Below are 12,048 nucleotides of genomic sequence, written 5' to 3' on the forward strand. Positions count from 1 at the left end.
TTGCCTTGAGCAGGGCACCTCTTCTTACTAATAGGATTCCTCAGGATGGCCTATCAAAAGAGAAGTAATCCACACTCAGCTGGATGAGTGACCAACACTTGTCAATAATCTTCAACATGTAAGAAGGGCTATGGGGAACGCAGGAGTTAATTTTATATGCAAAGTTATAGGAAATTTGTATGGTAAACATTCACAAGCATTGTGATTAAAATCAAAGTTACTTATAGTTGCTTTTCTTCCTGTAACCTTTTGTAGTCAGCACTGTGTTTGGAAACATAACAGATGACAGAGCATGGTTTTGAAGTCAGACTACCTGGATCAAATCTCAGATCCAACACTTTCCAACTGTGCGACAGTGGGCAATTTATTAAGTTCTCTGTGCCTCAAATTCTTCATCTATAATACCAACCTCTTGATTTGTTAGGAAGAATTCCAAATCGTATTTGATGAATGAGCCTTAAAACCATATTAACTTAAATGTTTCCATTTGCATTTAACGAATCATTACATGGTTCATTGTTTTTTGGTGGGTGTTTTTAAAAATTGTTGTTGTTTACTTGTTTTTCATTTGTTTTTGGGTTTTTTTTTGAGAAACCAGGTAAAAAAATGTGAACAAAAGACTATAATTGCTGAAATTTTTTTCTCTGAATCTTCCTTCACAATAAGATTATATTTTAAAACAGAATTATTTCAAGCCAAGGGTTTGATGTGGTAACACAGGAAAACAACAACAACCAACCAACCAACCAACAAAAACAAAAACAAAAACAAGGACTTCAGAATAAAATGATTTTGTTTCATATTCCAATACCTCCACTCACCACCTGAGTGATTTGGGGCAAGAAACGTATCTGCTCTTTTTAAGGAAAAATCTGCCACATCCCAAGTGTGATAACCCACATAGGACCTCCTTGAAATCGGTGCTTGTGGTTTAATGATGAAAACCAGAAAAATATCCAACCAAAAGGAAGAAGTGAACTTAATGTATGACATCCCTCTCAATAAGGAATACATTTCTCCTTGGTCCCTCTTTTTTCAGATCTCAGGAAAACTTTCTGAATTTTCTCCAGTGTTGTAGCTCTCCCTTGCTCAGCAATCAAAAAATATCTTAGTCTTATTATCTGACATCTCTACACCTTAATTTCCTCCATATAAGATCAACTGTTCAGCATTGCTGCCTAAACGTAATAATAAATTGATGTAAAGCACTTAACGCACCCTTGGACACATAGGATGTAAAAGAAATAAAATAGTAAAAAAAAAAAAAAAAAGGGAATAAGTAAAAAGAAGCACTTGTTTGAGGTTAGATGGGTTTTTTCATTATCTTAATTTGCCCACCTCTTTATTGGTCCAGGAAATTAGAATTTCATTGCATTATTCCCAATCTAACCCTCTGTTTTTTGGGTCTTAGATATTTTGATGTAATTTTTCTGTGTCAGGCAACATTGGCAAATTACTGCCTTCAGAAAGCAAGCCTTTAAAAATAGATTATCTTACTTTAAAAAAAAATAAAAACTTATCGTAGACATAAGAATAAAATAAAGATTTCCTTAGTTCTTAAATGATTTCCATGAGATGATGTCATCCTATTTATGACTAAAGTTTTACTGATGTCAACTTTTTCCTCCAACTTCTTTACATTATTGGTGGCAGCAAACTTCCTTTCTCTTACATTTCCTGTCATTACACACAGCTTACAATGCTGTAAAACCCAAACTTCTTCAGAGCCAAAAGGCAGCTGCTTCAGTGTTTCAGATTCACTGAGGAATTAATCTTCAATGCCTTTCCTGGTTAACCCATTTCTTTCTTATTAGCAAAAGATTTTCCAATCTTTTCTAAAATTCTATGTTGTCCAAAGTACCAAACATTTCTGTAAGTGGATAATGTCCTCAATCTATACATTTTCCTTATCTCATGATTTAGCAGAATATCTTGAAATTTAAGTATCTTGTTTTCTACTGCTGTCATCTAGCAGCATTAGCATTGGTTTTTGAAGATTGTGACCTTTAAATAGAATGAGATCATTTATATGCAGAGCAATAGAAACACTAATGAAAAAAGTAGGGTCAGGCAATTGAATGAGTGTTCAAAAATCGAACTGGCTGTAAGCTCAAAGACAGATACACCAAATGATGTTTAAAATTTTGAAAACTGCTTTTTCATTTTTTTTTTTTTTCCCGAAGGAACAGGCACAGACTATTCAGGGAGATAACACAGAGAATCTGTAAAGAATACAAACTTGGGAAGCTGCTCAGATGTTGCTGCCAAGTTGGCATAAATCCAAAAACACACTTCTATATGCCTTTCATTACTATATCTGACCATCTGGTTTCTTGGTGTTTAAATCCCTGCTAATACTAAAGAAATAACTCTAGCATTCATCCAAGTAGATTCAAAGTGAATGAAAATAAATGTCGTCATTCTATCATTACTTTAATTTATTTTGGCAGTCTTGGGATGAAGATTTTCTCATAATCAGCAAACGTTCATTATGCATACATCCACTTTGTACTGGGCTCTGTTCTCGGTGGTGTGGTAAAGATGTTACTGATATATGCAAAACTCCTTCCACCAGGAGGCTTATCTTCTAATGAAGGGAATAAGAAAAACACCAAAATAAACAGGATAAATGTACAGTGTCTGAAGGTATTAAATGTTGTCTAAAAAAATAAAGAAGGAAAAAGGTTTATATATGGGGGAGTGGTGCTTACAGTTTTAAATCTGATGACTAGGAAATGAGAATCGGTTCTGTGAATAAAGATTTAAATGAGATGAGGGAGAGAGCTTCGTACATATTTGGAGAAAGAACATTGCAGATCAAACAGGTGGTGCGAATATCCTGAGGTATTAAGATGCTCCTGTTTTAGAGGATGTGCTGTAGGAGCTAGTGAGGAGGAGGAGTAGTCCAGAGCAGGACTGAGGGAGGACTCGAGTCACAGACAGGAAGTACAAGACAGGATCTTTGGTGGTGTGTGGATGAGGGCTGATCCTGTAACATACACTAGACCGTCAATAAAGCATTATGCTTTTAAGGTAGAGTGAGAGGAACAGTTACTGGAGGGATTGCAGCAGGAGATCACATGATCTAACACATCTTAACAGGATCATATGACGATAATAGGATCATAAGACTCTTTTATATAATAGGATCATTTTATATAATAGGATCTTATAACTTTTATATCACACAAAAGATGGTCCAATTTTCACATTTTCTAACAAACTTGTATACATAGCTGATTAATAAGTGATCTTTAAAAGAAAAAAGGGGGGGCTTCCCTGGTGGCACAGTGGTTAAGAATCCGCCTGCCAATGCAGGGGACACGGGTTCGAGCCCTGGTCTGGGAAGATCCCACATGCCGCGGAGCAACTGGGCCCGTAAGCCACAATTACTGAGCCTGCGCGTCTGGAGCCTGTGCTCCGCAACAAGAGAGGCCGTGATAGTGAGAGGCCCGCGCACCGCGATGAAGAGTGGCCCCCACTTGCCACAACGAGAGAAAGCCCTCACACAGAAACGAAGACACAACACAGCCATAAATAAATAAAATAAAATAAAATTTAAAGAAAAAGAAAAAGGGAATCATTGAACTATTATAGATTAGATTAAGGTACTAGCTAAAACCATTAACAAAGAAATGACTTTAATTCATTTACCAGCAAGTATGGACTGAGTACCTGCTATGTGTATAATACTGTTGGCTACTGGGCAAAAGAACTCTGATCAAATGAGGTAGGCAGTAACTTAAATTAGAGGCTTTCTTTCACTATTTCCATTTCCATTCTGCTGTCTAATTTATATCATTAACTAATTATATTAAATTGAACATTGACGTAAAGGTCATGGAACCAAAGTATATAAATTAATATGTAGCATGGTTAACTTCCTGAGATTTCAAATACATATTTTTTTATATTAAAATACTTTCAGAAGAAAAATGTGCACTTTAAATGTCTCATTGTTTATGCTTATTTTGTATTGCAATTTATTGTTCATTACTTCAAATTTCAGAGAGCTCCTTGATAGTCTCATAAAACTGCCATGGAGAAACTTCTGTTAAAGATAAAGAGTGAAAGTGAAAGTGTGAATTTCACACTGGATTTTTAAAACTTAGTTTTGGCAAATGAAATTATTTGTACTACCTCAGAGGTGCATAATTTATTAGTTGTACTTGTCTTTACCTAAAACTAACATTTATTAAGTCTCAGTAAAGAGAAAATTAGAAACATGTTTTTCAGTAAGACGATAAATGGCAAGAATAACAAACAATGCTACTCCAAGTTATTTTAGTAATTATGAAATACAAATAATGGATTGGAAGAATTTTAAGCAGATTATTTTTATCGTGATTTTCAGTATATCTTGTGATCAAGAGTCTGTATCCAGGGCTTCCCTAGTGGTGCAGTGGTTGAGAAGCTGCCTGCCAATGCAGGGGACATGGGTTCGAGCCCTGGTCTGGGAAGATCCCACATGCTGCGGAGCAACTAGGCCCGTGAGCCACAACTACTGAGCCTGCACGTTTGGAGACTGTGCCCCGCAACAAGAGAGGCCACGACAGTGAGAGGCCCACGCACCGCGATGAAGAGTGGCCCCCGCTTGCCCCAACTAGAGAAAGCCCTCACATGAAACGGAGACCCAACACAGCCAAAAATAAAAAAATAAATTAAAAAAGAAAAATCCTTCCCTCTACTTTAAAGAAAAAAAAGAGTCTGTATCCAACTACATTTTGTACTTAGCAGGAATCCACTTGCACGGAGTAGGACGTTGTCTTGCCTATGTTTCAGTGCTGTCACTAGAACTGCTGTGAGTTGTTACTGAGGCACACACCAAATGCTCTAAAAGTTATTTCTCCTCAAAAAATAAAACTCAATAAAGATTTTGGGAACAACTATGCATATATAATTTTCATTAATAATGTCAGTTTTTAATGATTGCTTACTTGCATCTTTACTTTGAAAGAAAATTTCCAAAGGGGGTTCACTTAATGAAGGTATGTGTGCAGGCAGAATTACAAGTATCTCTTCTTCCCTGCTAGACTATAAGATGCAACACAACACTGCATCACATAGTGCTTAAAACAGTGTCTTTTACATTGTAAGTCCTCCTATATATTTGAAGTATGGACACTGGAATAGCAAAAAAAGAAAAAAAAAATAGCACAGTTTCACTCAGTTACCTCTTTGTAGGAAATCTAGCAACAAAGAAAATTGATTCAGGTAGGATGGTAAGAATTTGTGAAATATAATAAATAGAAAAAGCTTCTGAGCAGGAATATACTGTTTCACTTAAATCTCAAACGAGATTATTTTAAAGTATAATAGCATATGGCTATATATTTAATATTGTAGCAGATTAAAATAAAATAAAATCAACAAAACTAATGATAACAAAATAACCAAAAATTTGGAATGGTTTCAAATATATACTATCCTATAAATTCTATTCTTTCTAATCCATCAAGGTCCAAATATACCAGGGTTATTATTGGGAGAAATATCAAGATGGGAAGGTGTAGAAGACAGACTAGGAAATACTCAGCCAGCATGTGAGAGTGAGGGATTGACACTTTACAACTGGGTAAAGGCTTAAGAATTCAGGGCTTAAGAATTCCCTGAGTTGAAGCATTTTGTCAGCAATTTGAAAATATATTTAATAGTTTGACACTTTTTGATAGCAAAGATCATCTTGACCATTTCTATTTCTCCCACATATCCAGATACAATATCCAGTATATAATATACATGCAAGAAATGCATTTGGGATGCAACCCAATTATTTTTGTTCCAAGTGCTTTTCTCACTTTCTGTATATTTATCTCTCACCAGTGCATGCTTTTATGCCAAACTCTTTCTTAAAGCCTCCAATATCTCCTTTTAATCTTCATAGTTAGTGATACACTCTATTATCCATAAGTGGAAAAATAAAATTAGGTGTTTGCTTAATATGTTGGTTGCATATAATGGAAACTCTCTAAACGTTATTGTGTTCCAGGAACTGCACTAAATATTAATATGTTACATGTATGCTATACTTCAATCCTCACGATAACCCCTTAAGTAAATGCTACTATCACTCCTATTTTATAGACAGAAAGCTGAGGCTCAGAAAAGTCAAGCAAATTGCCCAAAGCCAAAAGCTCCTAGTTAGTGCCAAGGACCTAAATATTTCTGACTTCAAAGGCTACTATGTTATAGTTAATCAAAGTATAATTCTATAGACAGATTTTGATTTTTCAATATTCATACCTAGTACAACTGGTTTATCACCGTCAAATGTATTGACTAGTGTATCAATAAACTAGCCATTAGAGAAAAAAGGGAAATAAAATAAAGTATAAAAATAAAAAGTAATGGCATAACTATCTCTACTCAGTTCCACAATCTTGAAAACTCTGAGTTGACTGTAACTCTTTTTGACATACTAAGTGTAACCTATTACTTTTGACCATATATCTGCAATGTGTTCTAACTCTGCCCCCGACCTCTATTACAACCCCAACTGCCCTCCCAGTTTTCATCATTTGATTGGACTGCTTCAATAACTCATACCTGGTCTTCTCTTTAACTCAAGCCTGTTTGTTGTTCACATTGGTTCAGAAGTATTTTCCTAAGTGGAAAATTTAACTCGTTGATCTCAGGAATATCATTCATGATTTCCTTTACCTATTAAAAAAAACCTTAAAATCCTTAGACACTCTAGGCCTTTCTACACAAATCTCTAGATTTATTTTCCCCTAATATCCTTAAATGTACTTCTGCTCAAAAAAACTATTCCTGTTGATGAAAACACACAAACAAAAACAACATACAAACCTTAAGATAAGTTTTAGTTGTAGCAAGCACCTAAAGAGTTTGCTCTACTTGTCCCTGAAGAAGTGAAAAAGATCACCTGAAGATCCCAGCATCACTTTTTCTCTAACCTGATTTTTAACTCATATAAATTATTTAATAAATGTTATGAAAGAAATGAAAGAGCAACCTACACAGAATGTTTAAATACTGCATATCAAAGTTAGCTGTTATGATTAAACTCAGGAGAGTTACTAGTTTATTTTTCAAATTATTTAACCTTGTTTTTAAAACTCATCTGTAGAGAAAGCAATTGGAAGCAATTAGTATAATTGTATTTTATATACCCTAAATATTTACCTATTGTTAAATTTCTGTATATTTATTACAGAACGTTAAGGGAGAAATGGATCAACTGTGACATATCAACTGTAACAGATATCACCTAGCCACTTGAAGCAGTCAAATCATTAATCCAAGCTTTCAATTTTGGATGGATGTAGCAGATGGTCCGTTCTCAAATTCAAGATGTTTTCATGGATATAAAATAGTTTGTTTTTTTTTGTAAATGTTGAGATTTGATCCTCAATGCAATTAAAAGAAACCTGCAAGAAGTTATTCAACTTGATTTGTTTAATTATGACATAACTAATTAATCCCACAAGTAGCCATGCAAATATTTTCTCAGATTGTTGGATGTGGTTCCATTCTATACAAGAGCAATTCTCTGAGTATCAAGGCATAAAAACTGAAGCAACATGGCGAAATAAAAGTTACTATGTATTTCAACAATAAGTAATACACAGTCAAAACTGGGTTAACAACAATTGTAGTAGGCATTTTATTCTTCAATTTGCTGGTATGTTTTCAAAACTGTGTTCTGGTTGTAGCTTTGATAAGAGGAGGAAGATGACTGAAATTGTGCTGATAGTAATAGGGAAGAGAAGCAGAAATACTGGTTAACATGTTACATCCATTCCTTGCTAACTAACTGTCCTGGCATTTATGCAGTTGTGAGAGGTGGAGCAAATACAACAGACACAATAACTCGCGCCAGGACAGCACTCTGGATTGCAACGAGGCCTGGTAGGGGAAGCAAATCACATGTCATGTCCTCCACTCATACCTCACGGTAGAAGGAAATTAATTTAGTGTTGGGAAAGACATCAGAGTGACAGCGTTATATTTACTACTTTATAGATGAGGAAAGTGAGGCTCTGAGAAAATCAAGGTTACAGGATTGGTTGGAGTGTCTCAGATATTCTCCCTATCACCTTTCATAAATTTTCCAGAACTTTCATATGAAATCATGGTGCTCCTTACAGTGTGATCCACAGCCACTGCCTCAAAACATCAATGAAACACCTGGCAGACAGAGACTTAAATATTTTGCATATACTTTAGGATTTAACCCTTTTAACAACTCAGTAGAGCCAATACTCTCTTCATTTTATAGGTGAACAAACTCAGGCTAGGAGAGATGAAGTAACTTGTCCAAGACCTGCTCATATGTGGCAGATATGGATTTGAATTCAGTTCAGTTGGAAACCTAAGACCATGTTTACTCTGTTATACTTTCCAGGTGCTTTCTTTCATGGCAAAGGTTGAATTTGGTTCTGGAAGTACAATTATAGCTTACAATACAAGGGTGTTTATATCATTGCTAATAATTATAATAGTGTCAATATCCTTGTTAAAGACATTTCAAATATACATTAGGCAGCAGCACTACAAAATGTAGGTTCTGAAATCCCAGGTTTCTTATTAAGGGGTTGAAGCAACTCACTTGTCTGAATAACACAAACCCAGTACAGAGTACTGAGTACAAAGATAGAGTACGCCCAGGGAGCTATGAAAATTTAACTCAGCCTTAGGCCAAGAATCATCTACTGACAGGAAATGTAAAAAGAAAACCCTACACTCACAGAACACTGATAAACAAAGAACACACATAGAGTAATAAGTATGCATGCCCTCATTCTTTTTCCTTTTGGCTACCCTCAGCTTTCCGCATTCTTTCTACTCTGCAACTGAAATTGCTTCCCTACTAAACAACTGCATATGGAACAAAGGCTGAGCCAGGAAAAGGAAGGAAGAAGCTCATTCTACTGACCCCAAGAAAAGACGCTCATTTGCCACCAGTTTTCAAACAGCCTGGAGCAGGGATGAAGGTTGTGCAGAATGGTGTGTTTGTTGAGTAAGGTGTTCAACAAATGCCCTTTAAAAGTTAGGCCCTGCTTAATAAAAGCAAATGTTTACTCTGAGGAGTTGCCTCCTAATAACATAAAGCTCATGTAGACTGTCTTTGGGGGAGCTAGTAGGTTTCCACAGAGGTCAGGGATGAGATCAGGGAAAGGTCATCCTGTGAAAGGGGCTGGTAAAAATCATCACCGTCAATGAGTTGCCATTTCAGTTGTGCTTCATCCTAGGAGACTGTAGTATGTAGGACCAGTGTCTAAGTCAGTCAAGATCATTCTGATGTAATCAATTGTACTGGGACATGTTGGGGATGAAACTGCAGTGCTTGTTGTCATTGAAACAACAGGGAAACTTGTGAATAAGAAGCAACTAGTACATATCCAGTATTGTCCAAGGGAGACAATGTCATGGTTTTAGACAGCTCATGCATTTTAGTAAGATATATTCCCAGTAGGATATAAACATCCATTTAGAGAACTCAAAAATGTATTGTAATTCTAGGTATCCAACAGAACTATGGACCTAAAACTTCCTTGACAAAATGGACTTTACTAGGAGAGAGTGGTTGAAACAACAGTTGGATTGCTCTTTTTCCCAGGAGGGCTAAAATCAAGAGCTTTTCACTCATATTTTCTTCACAGATTCTAACAGCACTGTAGACCAATTAAAAAGTCCTTATCCATCTCATTTAAAAGCAATTATTAAATCTCCCACTGTAAAATAGTAATTTAAGACTTTCATTAAATAGATCATTTTACCAGAGCCTGATTATATTTCAGTGAAATTAGAAAATTAAGTTCAAGAGTCTACAAAACTGAAGCCTGCACTCTGGACCCTTTTTGATTCTACTGAGGTATCAGCTCCTCCATTTGAATCTTTAATTTAAACAAATATCAGTCACTTATAACTTTATAAGTACTACAGTTAATATTGTATATTATATGAATCTTATTGGTACAGAAGTATAGCTCAGTGATATGGATAAGAAATTCATAGCTCACATCAGAATAAAGAAAGAAAAGACAGATTTTAGTAGAAAAGAAAATGTCTTACTTGTTTAAGAATGTCTTGTTTCTGCGCATGCAAGGAAAGAAAAGAATACATGCGTTAAGGTAAGATAATTTATACTTATCATCTCATATTGCTGATAATTTAACTAAAAAGTCAAGTTTACAGATTAATTTTAAAGCATACCCTAGATCCATGGGTCTAAAAATGTGGTTCCAAAATAGCAGCTTCGCATCAGCTGGGAAACTGATAAAAATAGAAAATTTTGAGCCCCATTCCAGAAACTAAGGTGAGGAGGCAACAACCTCTGTTTTAAGAAGACCCCCCATTTGATTCTGATGCCAGCTAAAATTTGAGAATCATTGAATCAATCAATCTTAGAATGTAATAAGCAAACAGTTCTAGTTGACATGAGATAAATATAATGAATAACACACACAGTATAATTAAAACCTTCCAGAGAAGAATGTGAAAATATAACAGCATATATAAAGATATATTCGATTGTACTTATTCCCCACTCCTATTTCCTTCTATTAGAATAACATACCTAGCCTCTCTCCACCCCTTTATAGACAAATATCTTTCCATACATAAGCCACTGCTTAATTTCTTCCCATCTCTTTAGAGGTCAATGAAATACTTTGGTGTGGAATTTGAAATCCAGGGAAAAAATATTTATATATGCAATGCCAAACTGATTCTTTCTCATAGTATAAAATTCTATGACTCTCATGAATCAGTTATATCTGAGATGTTCTGAGTGTGTTTTACTATGAAGGTTCATGGCCTTCATAGTATGAAGGTTCATGGCCTTCACAGTGGCCTGGATGGCCACTACAATCTACCTGTAATCATACTCTTTATATTGTCCACATAAGATTAGGTGGAAACTAAGGCATCTCTTACCTTGTTGGGCATGAGTCAGTAATAATTATGTGCAATGGAACATGTTATGCTCATTACAGAAGCAATGTAATGCTTGCAATGACATGCAATGTCATTCAGTCCATGTGAAATACCTTTCCCTTCCCCTTATCCTTCTCATCTCCTCAGGTCTTCCCTCTCATTCTAATGGCCTAGCCAATTAAGTGAAGAGGAAATGTCCTAAACTGGGATCTGAGACAACCAGATTTTAACTACGGTTATTGTCACAAACCTAGATGGTTAATCTTGGGAAAGTCATTTTACTTTTCTTAAGATGAGTTTCTTTACTTAAAAACTTTATAATCATATTTGTTTGGTTATCTCAACACCTTTCTCAAGTTTTTATTCTTAAAGAGTCTTTAAAGCCATTGTTTAAATTTATATTTTATGATTCTGTCATTTATTTCCTCACAGGAATTAAAAATAAATGAGTCATCCATATATTACACATTTCTCCTCTATTCAAATAGACTTAAACAGGTCACATTTTCATTGGATTAAGCTTTTATACACAGAGCTTTTATAATTCAGTAGTTCTAGTGAATCATAAGAAAAATAATGCATCTACTATTTAAGCAGCTTTACTATGTAAAGGGGAGAAGCAATTTAAGAGATATTTAGGTTGTTTTCTCTTTGCAAATACATTTTATATGGATGATACAGGCCATCTCCATTTTAGAAAACAAAGTATTTGTCATTTACTCTAAAGCAAGACTAGATTAATCACTTTTCTAATTTTTCTTGTGCAACTGAACATCAATTAGGTAGTCAGTCATCTATGCCTTTAAAATTTGAGAGTGGTTTCACTCTTAAATTAGAAATACTTTTGGGTCTTAATGAGATCTAACTTTTTTTGTTTTTCAACTGTTCATTATTTTAATAATGCATTTCAAGAGCAGATCTGTGCACTTATGGAGAGGTATTACATTATTGAAAAGGCTGACATCATATGTGTGTCTAACAATGAGTCTAGTAATTACCTCAATAAATCCAGTACATGGTGACTGATAATCCTCATGAAACATATAATATCAGTAAGACTAATTCTTGAGAGTCCTTTAAATAAGAAATAATTGAAGCAAAAAGTCTACTTTGCAAACAAGATCACATTCCAACTGAATTTACAGC

At 35.0% G+C, this 12,048-nt stretch overlaps 1 protein-coding gene across 7 annotated transcripts in view; it reads right to left on the reverse strand.

Annotated features, from left to right (window-relative positions):
• Positions 1-12,048, reverse strand: part of DGKB (diacylglycerol kinase beta) — a 639,765-nt gene that overhangs the window by 532,235 nt on the left and 95,482 nt on the right. For 3 of the 7 annotated variants that reach the window (XM_059932824.1, XM_059932828.1, XM_059932826.1), the window contains exon 3: positions 10,039-10,059. The exons of 3 other annotated variants lie outside the window; for them this stretch is intronic. In XM_059932824.1, coding sequence (XP_059788807.1) covers positions 10,039-10,059 — 21 coding nt within the window. Of the gene's footprint in view, positions 1-3,881; positions 3,903-10,038; positions 10,060-12,048 lie in introns of those variants that run through there. One more of the 7 variants, XM_059932830.1, reaches the window with a different exon arrangement.

This window comes from Balaenoptera ricei, chromosome 9 (assembly GCF_028023285.1).
Source record: "Balaenoptera ricei isolate mBalRic1 chromosome 9, mBalRic1.hap2, whole genome shotgun sequence".
In the NCBI taxonomy this organism is placed as follows: Eukaryota; Metazoa; Chordata; class Mammalia; order Artiodactyla; family Balaenopteridae; genus Balaenoptera; species Balaenoptera ricei.